This window comes from Colobus angolensis, unplaced genomic scaffold, assembly GCF_000951035.1.
Source record: "Colobus angolensis palliatus isolate OR3802 unplaced genomic scaffold, Cang.pa_1.0 Scaffold147, whole genome shotgun sequence".
Classification (NCBI taxonomy): domain Eukaryota; kingdom Metazoa; phylum Chordata; class Mammalia; order Primates; family Cercopithecidae; genus Colobus; species Colobus angolensis.
In genome coordinates this window covers 399,329-417,855 of record NW_012114566.1, presented here as the reverse complement: position 1 = coordinate 417,855, position 18,527 = coordinate 399,329, and the positions used below count along the sequence as shown (strand labels likewise).

Genomic DNA, 18,527 nt, shown 5'->3' with positions numbered 1-18,527 from the left:
CCTTTGTCAGGCGGGTAGAGTGCAGAAATTTTATCCCATTCTGTAGGTTGCCTGTTCACTCTGATGATAGTTTCTTTTGCTGTGCAGAAGCTTTTTAGTTTAATTATATCCCATTTGTAAATTTGGGCTTTTGTTGCAATTGCTTTTGGCATTTTGGTCATGAAGTCTTTTTCCATGCCTATGTCCTGAATGGTATTGCCTAGGTTTTCTTCTAGGTTTTTATGGTTTTGGGTTTTACATTTAAGTTTTTAATCCATCTTGAGTTAATTTTTGTGTAAGGTGTAAGGAAGGGGGTCCAGTTTCAGATTTCTACATATGGCTAGCCAGTTTTCCCAGCACCATTTACTGGATAGGAGATCCTTTCCTTGTTGCTTGTTTTTGTCAGGTTTGTTGAAGATCAGATGGTTGTAGATGTGGTGCGTTATTTCTGAGGTCTCTGTACTGTTTCATTGGTCTCTATGTCTGTTTTGGTACCAGTACCATGCTGTTTTGGTTACTGTAGACTTGTAGTATAGTTTGAAGTTAGGTAGCATGATGCCTCCAGCTTTGCTCCTTTTGCTTAGGATTGTCCTGGCTATATGTGATCTTCTTTGATTAGACATGAAACTTAAAATAGCTTTTTCTAATTCTGTGAAGAATGTCAATGGTATTTTGATAGGAATAGCATTGAATCTGTAAATCAATTTGGGCAGTATGGCCATTTTCATAAAATTGATTCTTCTTATCCAGGGGAATGGAATATTTTTCCATTTGATTGCATCCTCTCTTACATCCTTGAACAATGCTTTGTAGTTCTCCTTGAAGAGGTTCTTCACATCACTTTTAGCTGTATTCCTAGGTATTTTATTCTTTTTGTAGCAATTGTGATTGGGAGTTTATTCACGATTTGGCTCTGTGTTTGTCTATTGTTGGTGTAAAGGAATGCTTGTGATTTTTGCACATTGATTTTGTATCCTGAGACTTTGCTGAAGCTGCTTATCAGTTTCAGAAGTTTTTAGGTCAAGATGATGGGGTTTTCTAAATATACAATCATGTTGTCTGCAAACAGAGACAATTTGACTTCCTTTCTTCCTATTTGAATACTTTTTATTTCTTTTTATTCCTGATTGCCCTGGCAACAACTTCCAATACTATGTTGAATAGGAGTGGTGAGAGAAGATATCCTTGTCTTGTACCAGTTTTCAACAGGAATGCTTCCAGCTTTTGCCCAATCAATATGATATTGGTTGGGTAAGTTTGTCATAAATAGTTTTTATTATTTTGAGATATGTTCCATTAATACCTAGTTTATTGAGAGTTTTTAACAAGAAAAGATGTTTAATTTTATCAAAGGCCTTTTCTGCATCTATTGAGATAATCATGTGGTTTTTGTCTTTCGTTCTGCTTATGTGATAGATTATGTTTTTTGATTTGTGTATGTTGAACCAGCCTTGCATCCCAGGGATGAAGCTGACTTGACCCTGGTGGGTAAGTTTTTTGATGTGCTACTGAATTCGGTTTGCCAGTATTTTATTGAGGATTTTCCCACCGATACTCATCAGAGATACTGGCCTGAAGTGTCCTTTTTTTGTTGTATCTCTTCCTGATTTTGTTATCAGGATGATGCTGGCTTCATAAAATGAGTTAGGGAGGCATCCCTCCTTTTCAATCGCTTGTAATAGTATCTGAAGAAATGATACCAGAAATGGTACTTTGTATTTCTGGTAGGACTCAGCTGTGAATCCATCTGGTCCTGGACTTTCTTTGGTTGGTAGGCTATTAATTACTGCCTCAATTTCAGAACTTGTTATTGGTCTATTCAGGGATTCCACTTCTTCTTGGTCTAGTCTTAATTGGGGAGGGAAGTGCCCAGGAATTTAACCATTTCTTCTAGAGTTTCTAGTTTATTATGTAGAGGTGTTTATAGTATTCTCTGATGGTAGTTTGTATTTCTGTGGGGTCAGTAGGGATATCCCCTTTATCATTTTTTACTGTGTCTATTTGATTCTTCTCTCTTTTCTTATTAGTCTAGCTAGCAGTCTGTCTATTTTGTTAATTTTTTCAAAAAACCAGCTCCTGAACTCATTGATTTTGTTTTTTTGTTTTTTTTTTGAGGTTTTTTTGGGTCTCTATCTCCTGTAATTCTTCTCTGATCTGAGTTATTTCTAGTCTTCTTCCAGCTTTTGGATTAGTTTGTTCTTGCCTCTGTAACTCTTTTAATTGTGATGTTAGGGTGTCAACTTGAGATCTTCAAGCTTTCTGATAGGGCTATTTAGTGCTATAAATTTCCCTCAGCTATAAATTTAACACTATTAAATTTAGTGCTATAAATTTAACACTGCTTTAGTTGTGTCCCAGAGATTCTGGTACGTTGTCTCTTTGTTCTTGTTGGTTTCAAAGAACTTCTTGATTTCTGCTTTAATTTCATTATTTACCCAGGAGTTATTCAGGAGCAGGTTGTTTAATTTCCATGTAATTGTGTGGTTTTGAGTGAGTTTCTTAATCCTGAGTTCTAATTTGATTGCACTGTGGTCTGAGAGGCTGTTATGATTCCAGTTATTTTGCATTTGCTAAGGAGTGTTTTATTTCCAATTATGTGGTCGATTTTAGAATAAGTGCCAAGTGGCATTGCAAAGAATGTGTATTCTGTTGATTTTGCAGATGTCTACTAGGTCCACTTGATCCAGAGCTGAGTTTAGGTCCTGAATATCTTTATTAATTTTCTGTCTCATTGATCTACTGATAACACCCACTGACAGTGGGGTGTTAAAGTCTTCCACTATTATTGTCTGGGAGTATACCTCTCTTTGTAGGTCTCTAAAAACTTGTTTTATGAATCTGGGTGCTCTTGTATTGGGTGCATATATATTTAGAATAGTTAGCTCTTCTTGTTGAATTGTTCCCTTTACCATTATGTAATGCCCTTGTCTTTTTTGATCTTTGTTGGTTTAAAGTCTGTTTGGTCAGAGACTAGTATTGCAACCCCTGCTTATTTTTTGCTTTCCATTTGCTTGGTAAATTTTCCTCCATCCCTTTATTTTGAGCCTATGTGTGTCTTTGCACATGAGATGGGTCTCCTGAATACAGCACACTGATGGGTCTTGACTCTTTATCCAATTTGCCAGTCTGTGTCTTTTGATTGGGACATTTAGCTCATTTACATTTAAGGTTAGTATCATAATGTGTGAATTTGACCCTATCATCATGCTGCTCTTTGGTTATTTTGTACACTAGTTGTTGCAGTTTCTTCATAGTGTCATTGGTCTTTATATTTTGATGTGTTTTTGCAGTGGCTGCTACTGGCTTTTCCTTTCCATGTTTAGTGCTTCCTTCAGGAGCTCTTGCAGGGCAGGCCTGGTGACAACAAAATTCCTCAGCATTTGCTTGTCTGGAAAGGATTTTATTTCTCCTTCACTTATGAAGTGAGTTTGGCTGGATATGAAATTCTAGGTTGAATTTTTTTTCTTTAAGAATGTTGAATATTGGCCCCCAATCTTTTCTGACATGTAGAGTTTCTGCTGAGAGGTCTGCTGTTAGTCTGATGGGTTTCCCTTTGTAGGTGACCTGGCCTTTCTCTCTGGCTGCCCTTAACAATTTTCCTTCATTTTAATCTTCAATCTGATGATTATGTGTCTTGGGGAGTATCTTATTATGATTTTCTTGTGGAGTATCTTAATGATGTTGCCTGTATTTCCTGAGTGTGAATGTTGGTAGTCTTGCTAGGTTGAGGAAATTCTCCTGGATAATATCCTGAAGTGTGTTTTCCAGCTTATTTCCATTCTCTCAATCTGCTTCTTGTACTCCAATCAATTGCAGGTTTGGTCTTCTTATGAAGTCCCATATTTCTTGGAAGCTTTGTTCATTCCTTTTCATTCTTTTTTCTCTAATCTTATCTGCATGCCTTACTCCAGGAAGGTGGTCTTCAGACTTGTTTGGACGAACGGAGGCAGGATGGTGCACTTCCAGGTTCTTCTTCACCAGCTTTTCCCACGCATGCGAAAATGCAGCCAGCGCCCCGGGAGGGTGCAGACCAACTGGGCATGCGCCAGGTGACGTCAATCCGAAGAGACCGAGATTTACCTGGTCACACCTGTGGAACGCCCCCCGACACGCCCGTGCCCCACCTATTGCCCTCCCACTCCTAGAAAAGCCGCTCTTGGCCAGCGTGCCACGCGGCCTTCCTGAGTCTCTCACTCCTTTTGGGATGTCGGGACTGCAGGAACTCTGTCCAAGAGCCCCACCGGGGGACTCTGCCGGCCTTCTTTGCCGGAGGCTGACAGACCTCTTCCCTACACCTTAGGTTACCAAAAATAAACTTGCAGTTTTGCTCCTACACTTGCCTACTCGCTGGTTCTTTTGTGCCCGCTTGGCTGGTCTTAGAAAAAACAAATCAAGACTCTGACATCCTTTCTTCCACTTGGTTGATTCAGCGATTGATACATGTGTACACTTCAGGAAGTTCTTGGGCTGTGTTTTTCAGCTCCCTCACATTGTTTGTGCTCCTCTCTAAACTGGTTATTCTAGTTAGCAATTCCTCTAACATTTTATCAAGGTTCTTAGCTTCTTTGCATTGGGTTAGAACATGTTCCTTTAGATCTGTGTAGTTTTTTATTACCCATCTTTTGAAACCTACTTCTGTCAATTTGTCCATCTGATCCTCCCTCCAGTTCTGTGACCTTGATGGAGAAACACTGAAATCATTTGGAGGAGTAAAGACAGTCTGACCTTTTGGGTTTTTAGCATTGTTTCACTGATATTTTCTCAACTTCTTGAGTTTGTCTAGTTTTGGTCTTTGAGGCTGCTAACCCTTCGACGGGGTTTTTGTGGAGACTTGTTGTTGTTGTTGTTGACGCTGTTGTTGCTTTCTGCTTGTTTGTTTTTCTTTCAATGTTTAGGTCCCTCTTCTGTAGGGCTGCTGCCATTTGCTGGGGGTTCACTTCAGGACCTATTTATCTGATTCATTCTTGGGCCTGGAGATGCTACTCAAAGAGGCTGGAGTACAGCAAAGTTGAGTGCCTGCTTCTTCTTCTGGGACTTCTGACCTTGAGAGGCACCAGCCTGATGCCAGTAGGAACACTCCTGTATAGGGTGTCTGACAACCTCTATTGAAGAGTCTCACCCAGTTGGGTGGCATGGGGAACAGGACCTGTTGAACACAGTGCCTCACTTTGGGGGAACCCACTTGTCTGGGCTGCCTGGATTCCTCAGAACTACCAAGAGGAAAGGCTAAGTCTGCTGGTCCACAGAGACTGCAGCCATCCCTCCCCATAGGGACTCAGGCCCCGGGAGATCCGGGTTCTGTCCCTGAGCCTCTGGCTGGCGTTACTGGAGTTCAGGTGGGGAAGACTCACCCAGTGAGGAAGGATGGGTCAGGGTCAGGCCTGAAGAGGCACTCTGGCCACAGACTGTCATAGCCAGTGTGTTGGACTGGGAGGGACAAGTCTTGGGACCAAGCTGTCCAGCCTCCCCTTCTCCAGAAGGGGAAAAGCACAGCCTGGGGCTATAGAGATGGATGCTGCCCTTCCTCTGCCCAGGGAGCTTTGTGTTAGGCAGATGCAAATCCCAGTGCCGTCTGCTGCTCCTCCCCCAGGGAGCTCAAATAGCTTTGACAGCAGGCAGCCACAGCCAGTGCTGGTCGCCCCTCCCCCTAGGAGTTCGGTAGGCTTAAGCAGATTCCTTCCAACTGTGAGGCTATGAGTCTGTGCATTCTTGGGTTGGGACGCTAGTCCCTGGTGGTGTGAGTTCACGAGTGGGATCTTCCAATCTGTGGGTTGCACAGTTCTGTGGAAAAAGCATGCTCACCCATTGCCTCTCTTGGCTGGTGGGAGGGGACTCCCCCATCCCATGGGGCTCCCCTGTGGGCCTCCACATCACACTGTTCTTCTTTCTCTTCGTGGTTCATGCCAGCCTCCTAGTCCGTTCTGATGAGAGAATCTGGATGCCTCGGTTTCTGGTGAAGTATTCACAAGCTTATTATGTTTTTTTTCGATGGGAGCCTCCAAAGGCTGCTGTTTCTAGTTGGCCATCTTGGCCCCGCCCTGTGTTATTTTTATAATAGGTATTAGTATTTCTTACTGTAATATATATGTAAGAAATAATACAATCAGCTATATCTATAGCTAGCTATATAAATGTCTACTTCTATCTATTTACATACATATATATGTCTTTATAGACATGCATGTATATGCATATATCAATATGTGTGATATTATTTTATATCTATATATATTAGTTTTTATCTATGGCTCCTGGCTTGTGATTCCCATAGCCCTTACTAATAGTCTTTTATTATAATGTTATGGTGCTTTTGGCATCAGGAGCAGAACTCAGAAAACCTTTCACCTACATAAGACAGGACTAAAACATTTTTCCACCTTTCTGATTGAGGGTCATAAGACCTTGTTTCAGAGGAGGTCCTGTCCCATATTCTAGAGGAATTAATGCTGCACAGAGAGGTCAAGAAGAATCTGAACAGATAGGCCTCACTGGGTTTCCCCAATCTTTTTGTCCAATCACATTACTACATGGTTGTCCATGCTTCAGTCATGCCTAGCCAATGAAGTTTTCATAAAAGGCCCAAGAGAACAGGCTTTGAAGAGCTTCCAGATAATGAACATGTGTAGGCTCCTGAAGGGTGGCATACCCAGGTAGAGCATGAAAGCTCTGTGTACCTTCTCTCATACCTTACCCTATGCATCTCTTCATCTGTAGCCTTTGTAACATCCTATATAACAAACCAGCATATGTAAGCCAGTTTCCCTGAGTTCCGTGAGCCACTTTAGTAAATTAATCAAACCCAAAGAGGGGTTGTGGAAACCTCAACTTGAAGCTGGCTGCTCAGAAGTTCTGGAGCCCCAAACTTGCAACTGGTGTCTGAAAAGGGGACAGTCTTTGTGGAACTGGGCCCTCAACCTGTGGGATCTGACATTATTTTCAGGAAGACAGCATCAGAATTGAATTGAATTGGAAGATACCTAATGGTATCTGCTGCTTGGTGTTGGGATTAAAAAAAACTCATGCATTTGGTCACAGCAGTCTTCAGTGTTGATTGTTGTGGTGAGAGAGCAGAGGAAAAAGTTTGAGTTTTTCCCTCAGAATATGTACATATGTATGTACACATAGATATATGTGTGTATATATACATATCCATAAGATATAAAATCATAAAATAAAATATTCCTTGACATTGTGTTCTATATGATTTGCTTTTCAGTATCCCTCAGAAATAGGAGACATGTATTTTTAAAAACTAATTTGTACCCATAATCTCCAACATAATATTGAAAGAGAAGAACAAAGTTGGAGAACTGACACTACCTGACTTCAAGACTTACTATAAAGCTATATTAATCAAAACAGCCTGGTATTGGCAAAAGAATAGACAAATAGATCAGTGGAACAGAATAGAGAGACCAGAAATAGACCCACATAAATATAGTCAACTGATCTTTGACAAAGGAGCAAAGGCAGTACAATGGAGCAAAGATAGTCTTTTCAACAAATGGTGCTGCAACAACTGGATACCCACCTGCAAAAAAATGAACCTAGACACGGACCTTACATCCTTCACAAAAATTAACTCAAAATGAATCATAGAACTATGTGTAAAATATAAAACTGTAAAATTCCTAAAATATAACATAGAGGAAAACCTAGATGACCTTGGGTATGGCGATGACTTTTTAGATAGAAACCAAAGGCATCATCTATGAAATAAGTAATTAACAAGCTGAACTTTATTAAAATTAAAAACTTCTGCTCTACAAAAGAAAATGTCAAGAGAATGAGATGACAAGCATGAAAGAAAATAATTGAAAAGAGCACATCTGAAAAAGGACTATTATCCAAAGTATACAAAGAACTCTTAAATCTCAACAATAAGAAAACAACCAGCACAATTAACAATTGAGTCAAAGACCTAAACACCTCACCAAAGAAGATATATAGATGACAAATAAATATGTAAAAAGATATTTTGTATCATACGCCATCAATGAAATACAAATTAAAACATTAACGAAATACCATTACACACCTGGAAGGGCCAAAATCCAGAGCACTAATGACAACAAATGCTGGGAAAGATGTGGAGCAACAGGAACTCTCATTTGCTGCTGGTGGGAAAGGTAAATCTGGAGCCACTTTGGAATACAGTTTGGTAGTTTCTTAAAAAACTAAGCATAATCTTACCATAGGATTCAGTAATCAAGTTCCTTGGTTACTACCCAAAGGAGTTGAAAACTTATAGTTACACAAAAATCTGCACATAGATATTTATTAGCTTTATTCATAATTGCCGAAGCTTGGAAGTAACCAAGATGTATTGTTCAGCATATAAACTGATAAGTAAAAGAACAAACAAACAAAAAATCTGTGGTACATGCAGAAAATAGAATATCATTCAGTGCAAGAAAGAAATGAGTTACTAAGCCATGAAAAGACATGGAAGAAACTTAAATGCATATTATTAACTGGAGGGAACCAATCTGAAAAGCTTACATGCTATATGATGTCAACTAGATGACATTGTGGAAAAGACAACATTATAGAAACAGTGAAAAGATCAGTGGTCACCAGGCGCTGAGGGGTGGAGGTGAAGGGATGGAGCATAGATGATTCTGGGGGCAGTAAAACTACTCTGTATAATATTATAATGGTGGATACATGCCATTATACATTTGTTTAAACCCATGGAATACAACACCAAAAGTAAACCCTAAAGTAAACTATGAGCTTCTAGTAATTATGTGTCAATGAATGTTTATCAATTGTAGCAGACTGTAATTCTGGGAGGGAATATATATATATATATATATAATGGGGAGACTATCCATGCTTGAGAGCAGAGGTTGTATGGGAAATCTCTGTACCTTGCTATCAATTTATCTGCAAACCCTAAACTTCTCTTTAAAAAACCTTTCTTTAAAACAAAACAACAAGGACAAAAATATTCATTTTGATTTTTTTGAGACAGCCTTGCCCTGTTGCCCAGGCTGGAGTGCAGTGGTGCGATCTCGTCTCACTACAACCTCTGCCTCCCATGTTCAAGTGATTCTCCTGCCTCAGCCTCCCAAGTAGCTGGGATTACAGACATGTACCACCATGCCAGGTTAATTTTCATATTTTTAGTAGGGACGGGGTTTCACCATAATGGCCAGGCTGGTTTCGAACTCTTGACCTCTGGTGATCTGCCTACGTTGGCATCCCAAAGTGCTGGGATTACAGGCGTGAGTAATCTTTCCTTGCCAACCAAAAGATTTATATAATCCTCTTGTCTATAAAAAGAAAAGGGGGGGTCAATAGTTCAGATTTGTCATATTATAGTCTTGTTTAACCATTTAACATTTAGTTCATTTAGTTTTAAGTATTATCTTTTCTTGAAACATTCACCCATGCTGTTTGCTATCCATCATCACTCAAAGTTTCTTCTTCCTTTATCTCCCTTTCCTGGCCATCAAGAAGTTTACTTTGTCTCTTCTGTCCCTACTGGCAATGCCTTTATGCAGGCCAAGATTATTCATCTTTGGAATACTGCAATAATATTCTAAAAGGTCAGCCTACCTCTGGTCTTGTATTCCTCAAAGCCCTTACCATGACAACCATTTTAAACCCTGCTAAGCAAACCCATCACTTCCCTGCTTAAAATCTTCTAGTGACTATAAAATGCATGAAGGTCAAGCTGCTCCAGTAAACATAGACTATCTGCCTGGCCCTTATTCTCATCTTTCACAGTTTTATATTCTGAAATTTGTGGCTCCAGAAGCCCTGAAATGCTTGCATTCTACCCTCTTTCCTTTATGTACCATCCTCTCCCATGCTTTCTCTTTTGCCTAAAAAGCTCTCCCTCACTTATTCACTTCAACTGGCTAACTCCTACACATCTAAAACTCTTCCATTCATAGCTGATAATCTTAGTGGTCTTTCCCACAGAGCCCAGAAGCAGCATGAGAATCCTCCAGACACTACCCATCAATTGACTGGAGCTGGCAACACAGATAAAACACACTTGTCTTTACTGATCTAAATTACTGCTTTTCTTCATTTATATGATATACTAGCAAAGACTTGGTTCCAATAAGTTTGTTAAAAATAACTAAAGATACTTAAATGCTGGATTGAATAACTGAGCTGGTTTGATCATTAATCACTGCAAGCATATGAGAGGTTATTATACCCTATAGAACCATGAGCCATCAGAATAAGAGATTCAAAGTAAAAAAAAAAACAAACAAACAAACAAAAAAAAACAGTGGCCATTTGTCCTTTCTAAATGAATCCTTCAGAGCAGGACCCACAACCCACAATGTTATGAATATGTTCCAGTATCAGGTATGAAGTGCTCTACAAATGCTTTCAGAGAGAACACAAGCCAAACTAATGTTTCAAAATAATGGCAGAAAGTAAACTAGACTTGAGTCAAATAATTCAGAAATTCTCAACAAATTCAGGGGTAAGTGAAAAAAATGTGGAAGGCAACAATCTACTTTTATTGTACATCGCAAAACTTTCTAGGAATCTTAAACTTGAGATCCAGAAAATGGCATTTAAGGAGAATAGGGCAATACATGCTCAGTTTATAGTCAGTCTCTTCCCACATGTGATCTCTCATGGTCATTGCTTGGTCATAACTCTGATGATTGAGGACTACTTAGTTTTGACCTCCTAAGGCCTTTAGATACAAACACACCAACAGCTGTTCAGGTTAACAAAAGCCCTATTAAGAAGTGACATTAAATGTTTCCCCCTAAAGAAACAAAGTCTACAGCATTTTCTGTGACAAATAGAGAAATAATTTTGATGATTAAACAAACTCTATTTAAACATATCATAGTATTTTCTTTCTTTTTTCCTTTTCTCCCCTTTTGTGAATAGCAAGGCAAATTAATGATTTTCCAGTCTGTGCTTGTGATGATGATGTAACTGATTTTCTCAGTTGATCCCATGTGTGTAATTTTAGCAAAGTTGGGCAAATCCAAATATGTATCAGCATAAATCAATGGGATGCAGAGCACTTCATTTCAATACGCAATGTTTAGAAAGATATGCACCAAATTAAAATCAAGAGTTATCTAACGGTGACAGAATTATAGGTTATTTTTAGTTCTCCTTTTTTGTTTATAATTTGAAATATTTCTATAAAAATTTATTCAAATTAATTATTCTTGAAGTGTTCCTCTCCCAGTTAGAAAACCTTTCTGTGATGTTTACTTTTATGTGTCATCTCTACTGGGCCATGGGGTGCTCAGATATTTGGTTAAAACATGATTCTGGATGTGTCTGTGAGGGTGTTTTTGGATGAGATTAATGTTTGAACTGGTAGACTGAGTAAAGCAGACGGCCCTTCCTCGTGTAGTCAATCCAAGACCAGAAGAGAACAGCTTGAGCTGGAACTGGTCATTTCTGACCTTCAGACTCAGACTGAAATATCAGCCCTTGTTGAGTCTCAAGCCTTCAGGCCTGCTGGCTTTGAGACTAGAACTTACACCATGGGCTCTCCTGGGTCTCCAGCATATCGACTGCAGATCTTGGGACTTGTCAGCCTTCATCATCACATGAGCTAATTCCTTATTTTACATATTAAGATATATGTGTGTGTGTGTATATATATATATAGTATATATAGTATAGTATATATAGTATATATAGTGTGTATATATAGTATATATAGTGTGTATATATATACACACACACTATATATACTATAGTATATATAGTATAGTATATATAGTATATATAGTGTGTATATATATATATATGTAATCTTGTTGGTTCTGTTTCTCCTGAGAACCCTATTACAAGTCTAAATTTATTCTGTTATTATTTTATATGCAAATGACTATCCCAAGGCATTTATCAACATATATGAAACAACTCATATTAGTAACAATTTGGCCTTTAGCTTACTGTAATCATTTAACCTCTCTATGCTAATTACCATATTTACCACTAACACTAGTACCACATTTACCACTAAGTATCTAATTAAACATCTTTATTTTATTTTAATTAATTTTTTTTTTGTTTGAGATGGAGTCTCACTCTGTCACCCAGGCTGGAGTGCAGTGGCATGATTTTGGCTCACTGCAAGCTCCACATCCTGGGTTCAAGGATACTTTGTAATGCGAGTTGTTCTCTCACATCCTGGAGGCTTACATTTGGTTTTATAAAATCACATGTATTTGATTTTAAAAGGCATGGCTGTATTATAGTAAATGTTAGTATACTGAAGATGTGATTATACCTTATATCATATATGAACTTTATCTGGCGACTCCAAGAACTGGTCTTCTGAGTGGGAGACTTTCTGTTCTGGGTAAGTGCACTAGTAAAAGAGGCTACAAAATGAAATTCGTATTGCTTAAAATATATGGATAAGTAGGTAGACAGCTGATTAGATGGATGCATGAATGCACAGACAGACTCACAGACTGCTACTAGTAAGATAGTTACTTGGATGACTAGAAGAATAAAAATATGTAGGAAAGAGAGAAGTCACAAGTTGGAAAAATAAGTTTTCTAGGTGCTCTGCTGTGACATTTAAAAAAGCATGTTTAAAGGGTAGGATGTGAAGATAGGCTGAAAGGAAACCCCTAACAAAAGCTCTACCAATCCTCTACTCTTTAGCTAGCACATTATATGGAATCCTATTCTTAGGACACGGCTTTAAATTGAACATACACTTCCACTTGCATTGTTGATGGACATACATTTCTGCTATTTGAGATCCCAAGGCAGTCAAGAGATGGAGTTAGAGCGGTTTTATACATTCTTAATTCTTTTTTTCTCTTTTAGTTTTGGTTCCTGTGGCACTGCCTTTAGCACACACCAATTTTGTCCATGCACGTTGTAGGCAGATAGTGAGAAGTTGAGAGTCTTATATGTCATGTCTCTTCTGTCTTAAACTAGTCTGTCATTATAAAATTATAATCCTAGTTTACTACTATTCAAAGGCAGAGAATAGAACTTCATGACATGATTGGTGGTATATCAGATGTTTTATTAATCACATAATGATTACAATTAACTCGTGTCAGCCCTAGCTAAATGGCCCAATCTTTTTTCTTTATCTTTATAGTGCTACCAGAATTCTGCATGCTTTTCATAGGGTATTTAAATCTCTCCTGAACTCATTTGCTCATCTACAAAATGGGAAAATATAACTCACAGTCACTCCTTACATCATATGGTAACTTTTAAAAAATGCTATTTTTATAAATTTTTTAAGTTTAATTTCTCTATGCCAAACCTATCGACAATCTTCTACTGTAAAATCAGGACAACTGATTAATATAGTTAATTACCTCAAAAATTTAATTCCAATATTTACTTATTGTTCAGATTTTGAGATAACCAACAAGAACCAAAAATCAAAGCCTGAGACTAATTTGGGAATTTTGTGTGCTATACTGTCTTTCTTTCAATCATACACTAAGGATCCATTATATGCCAGGAAATGCCCACTGTTGGGCTTACAGAGATAATTTCTTAAAAAGTTAATAGGCACATTGACATTGCTCAAACTCGTTAATAATCAGAGATGAAAATTAAAATGGCAATACAATATCATCTGATGCTTGTTGGACTTGTAAAACATCAGAAAGCTAAAGAACGCTAAGTAATGATGGATATTCAGATAGAGAAATTTCATCCAGGCCACTGAGAATATAGACTGGAGCAGCCACGATGGAGACTAATTTGGTAATACTTATTCAAATTAAATATATGCATAACCTATGACTCAGGAGTTCTGAATTGAGCATGTAATAAAAATGCATAAGCCAAAGAAATTCTCACATAGGTGGATAAGGAGATATTGAACCACGTTCACTACAGCATTGCTTGGGATAGAAGGGGGTTAGATGGAAAGCTGTAAGGCAGAAAAATTGTGGTGGATGCACAACATTCAATATTCTGTAACAGTCAGAATGCATAGATCAGATCAATACTTAGCAATACAGGTAATCTTCAGGGTATAGTACTCAGTGACAATGCAAGAAAGAGTAATCTATTCAGGGAAACCAGAATAGGTGACCTCAACATCTGCTTCTTTGACAAGAAAATTATTTTTGAGCTAAAGGCAATTAAGAAGCAGCAAATGGAGGGAAAATTTTCCCTATCCTCCTGCTTTTCTGCCTAAGAGCAGGATATAAATTCTCCTTTACTGGAGACAACTCTAAACTCTTAGCGGCCCAGAGATAGCACCAGAGGAATCCGCAAACAAACTTACTCATATTTTCCACCCATATATTTACCTTCCCACAGTTTCCCAGCCTTGGAAGCCTAAAATAATTTTCCTTCGCCCTGTCATTTCCCCACAAGTTTATTTTTTGTTGAAGGTGCTCTGCAAGCCAGAGTTCCAAACTACCACTTCGAGTTACATTTCCATGGGGTTTATCCCATATGATGAGCACTGCACGTTAATAAACGTGTTTGTTTCCATCTTATTAATCTATCTTTTGTTATAGGGATCTATCCCAACTACGAATTCATGAGGGCTGAGCGGGAAATTTTTTTGTTCCCTACAATACATATTGTATACACTATATGTATATTATATAAAAAGTATACAATAGGAGAATAAAAATGTACAGATTGGTAATGCGAAACATAAAACACATTAAGTGCAATAAATTATAACAATGGTATAACGGAATTCTTCAGGGCAAAGAGTGAAAATACAAAGCCAGAATTAGTGACTGTGGTGAGGACAAGGGAGGCTGAGCCCAAGGAGAAGAGCAGGAAATACTTTGTGGAGGAAATATTCCTTGGGCAAGTCTGTGTATTCTACTGTTAGCTCTCTTCCTGGTTTTGGGTTACTTACTTTAGACTACTTTAGGCTCTAGAACTTTCTCTATAATAATAATGAGCAACTACATAGGTTCTGCATGATATTTATGGATGAGGTTTTGGGATAATAGGAAAAAATCATGTGCTTCAGGAAAAATCCGACCTGGGCTTGGAGAGCCTATTACATGATGAAATGCATCTTAAACCAACTGAGCCTCAAAATATCTGAACTTCAGCTCTTTCATTTTTAAAGGAAGTCCCCACAGAGTCTCCATGAGAATAAAATGTGATTACATATGTCAAGTGACTAGTAAAGTGTCTGGAAGATAATAAGCCTTCAGTAACACTTAGCCCCTCTGTGATTCCGCTTCCAAAATAGATAGCATGTAGGCAGTTGATGTTATTATAGCATATAAAGGGAAAGAAAACTTTTTACTAAGCAATATCATTGAGCAAATTTTTGGAAGCTAGCTGGCTATAAATTTCTTAAAAATTTAATAAATTTTAGTTTTATGAAAACTTGTTTTCTAATCAGCTGAATTGTGGATTTTTTTTTTTTTCACTCCTGTGTAATTTCCTACCAAACAAAATATGCTGGCTTTTTGATTTGGGAAGTTAATGAAAACTGAATTATTAAAAATCTCCTTCTCTGTAAATCTCAATTTTTGGTACCACCCTGTCCCTCAAATCTGCCACAGCCATAGAATTAATTCCCGTGTCTCCATTCTGGGCAATATTGAGTATTTTGCTTAATTTTAAAGTCAGATATTTTTGTGGTTATAATATCCTGCTTTCACATAAGCCATATTTTAAATGCATCATACTTACATTCAATGAAGAGCAGATAATGGAGATCTCTGAATGTGGAACTTATAAGTTCAAAAACAAAGAAAAGGAAGTGTCTCATTTTCCAGACAACTATTCTCCACTCCCTGAAGTTCAAGGATACGTTTAATAAGATAGAAGAGAAATGCTGCATTTTTTTAAATCCAAAGACATTTAATTTAAAATGGAAAAAAATTGTGAAAAGAAAAAATTAAGGCCGGGTACAGTGGCTCCTGCCTGTAATCCCAGCACTTTGGGAGGCCTAGGCTGGTGGATCACTTGAGGCAAGGAGTTCATGACGAGCCTGGCCAACATGGTGAAATCTCTACTAAAAATACAAAAATTATCTGCGCGTTGTGGTATGAGCCTGTAATCTCAACTACTCAGGTGACTGAGGCACAAGAATCACTTGAGCCTGCGAGACAGAGGTTGCAGTGAGCCTAGATCGGGCCACTCCACTCCAACCTGGGTGACCCAGAAAGACTCCATTTCAAAATAGTAATAATAATAATAAGAAGAAGAAGCCTATAGAAAGACAAAACAACTCAAATTTCTTATTCACCAGAGTTATCCTATGCAAATGTGTGGGCCTCTCTGTCCTTTAAATTGCATATGTGTAAAATGGATATAAAATGGTTTATGTTACAGGGTTAGAGGCATTGTAAAGATTACAGGCATTATATGGAGGTAATTTACCACACAGTTCATGATATATAGTAATTACTCAATAAAGTGAAGCTATTATACATTAATTCAACCAATTTTTTGAGCACCTACTAAATGTCAGGTTCTAACCACTGGAGATGTAACAGTGAATAAAACAGGCAAAAATACCCTATTTTTTATGGATGGTGAGAAGTCCCACGGAGAAAACCAAAGCAACAGAGAAAAGGGAAGCTGCAGTGTGAAGGCTTTGCAATTTTCAACTGTGTGGTCAAGTAGGCTTCAAGGAAAAGGTGACACTTAAAAGAGGCTAAAGGAAACTAGGAATGAGGGAAAGGAAGACGTGCCTTATTAAACGTGCAGCTCCAAATGGCAACTCAGAAGAGTGCTCATCATGTATCCTCATGACTGACTTGTCGTTCTGACAGGTCCTACAGAAAATGAAACACGAATTCTGCTTGAGAACCCTGGAGCTTCCCCAAATGAGAAAATCTGCAGGTCAAGAAAATAGGGGATTAAAGGCTGTGGCCATATCTCCTGCCATTCTATTTCAGCCTATCCCTACTTCATTTCTCATATCAAAATATATATTATCAGCAGGAAAAATTTAATTCTATTACATGTTGCATTAAGATTATTATCATTTTTGTTCCCTCTACTAGAATATCAGGCAGTAAAAAAAATGGTTTCTAGGAAGAGCGATTGCTCATGTAACTCCGTGCTTGGAGATGAAAGATAATTTCAGCTGTGGATTTGCAGCTAGTGCAAGAACAATCTGATTGTGAACCGCAATGTGAAAGATAGAAGATTCCTGACAAGATCCTTTCTTTTCTTTACTTCTCTCTTTCTCTCTCTATCTCCCTCCAATCCCCTGGTACCTCAGTATTGAAGCAGTCTGTCTGTATGAAAATATGAGTATAAAAAATTAAAATACCTATAGAGTTTCAAGAAGGAGATTATAAATTCTTAGTCAAAAAGCTGTTGCCATTTGTTTTCACGTGTCTTCTGGCCCTTGGCCCAGGAAATCTACTGCCGAAGGGTTTTGCAACTGCAGGAAAAAATGTTCTACAAAACACAAACTTAGAGAAAATGCTTCAAAGGGTGCTGAAGACTGAAATGTACAGATATTTGATGGAAAACTCAGAAAAGATACAACAAATACCTCAAGAAACAGAGGATAGCCACCATTCTCTTGATCAGCATCATCCTCACCATCCCCAGAGCTGAAGAATACTCGGTTCTAGGCACTGATCATCTACCGGCTCTGAAGAAAAGCTCTGCTAATCTACAACATACCTGAGATCGCTCTTTAAGTATTTGCACAGGTATAAAATCTTTACAGAGCCGGGCGCGGTGGCTCACGCCTCTAATCTCAGCACTTTGGGAGGCCAAGGTGGGAGGATCACGAGGTCAGGAGATCGAGACCCTCCTTGCTAACACGGTGAAACCCCGTCTCTACTAAAAGATATTTAAAAATTAGCCGGGCATGGTGGCGGGCGCCTGTAGTCCCAGCTACTGGGGAGGCTGAGGCAGGAGAATGGCGTGAATCTGGGAGGCAGAGCTTGCCGTGAGCCGAGATAACACCACCGCACTCCAGCCTGGGTGCCAGAGGTAGACTACGTCACACACACACACACAAAAACCCGTTACAGGTGAATTAAAATCTTCTGAAGAAAAGCTGTTAGGAAAACACACTTATTGGAGCAGTGCTTTGGGCTTCAGCTAATTAGCTGAAGGAGATGAAGGAGAGGCCAAGGGGTCTAGTCTCTACCATCATCTCTCGTACATAAAATTATAATTTTGTTTTTTTCTCTCTCTGGCTAAAAATTAATAATGCAGAAAACTCGGGACATAGAAAAAGGTAAAAAAGTAGAAAAGAAATATCTAACTGCTCCCTAAACTTTCATTTTTCTCCATTGATCAAATCAAGGCTTTTCTTAGTCTATCTAGGTGAGATTATTATGATGTATATAAATTATTTTGCCTTTCTCTTGAGTGTTAAACTATGAATATATCAAAATTTATTTCAATGTGTTATTTGTAGTGGCTATACTATATTCTCTTAAATGGACATGTGAAATAATTCATTTAATCATTAATCTTTCATATATAATATAAATAAAAGTATACATTTATGTAAAATACATTTATATTTGTATTTATATATACTTTATACATGGAAATATACATGGATATATGTTTATATGTGAAAATATAATTTTACATTTAATTTGTCTTATATATACATAAACTATATATATTATATACTA

General features: G+C 38.0%; 1 protein-coding gene across 3 annotated transcripts in view; it reads right to left on the bottom strand.

Moving 5' to 3' along the window:
• Positions 1 to 18,527, bottom strand: part of HNMT (histamine N-methyltransferase) — a 54,384-nt gene that overhangs the window by 21,494 nt on the left and 14,363 nt on the right. Inside the window, exon 3 of one of the 3 annotated variants that reach the window (XM_011935687.1) lies at positions 16,568 to 16,749. The exons of the other annotated variants lie outside the window; for them this stretch is intronic. Within the exon in view, the coding sequence (XP_011791077.1) occupies positions 16,568 to 16,749 (182 nt within the window). Of the gene's footprint in view, positions 1 to 16,567; positions 16,750 to 18,527 lie in introns of those variants that run through there. 3 annotated transcript variants of the gene reach the window in all.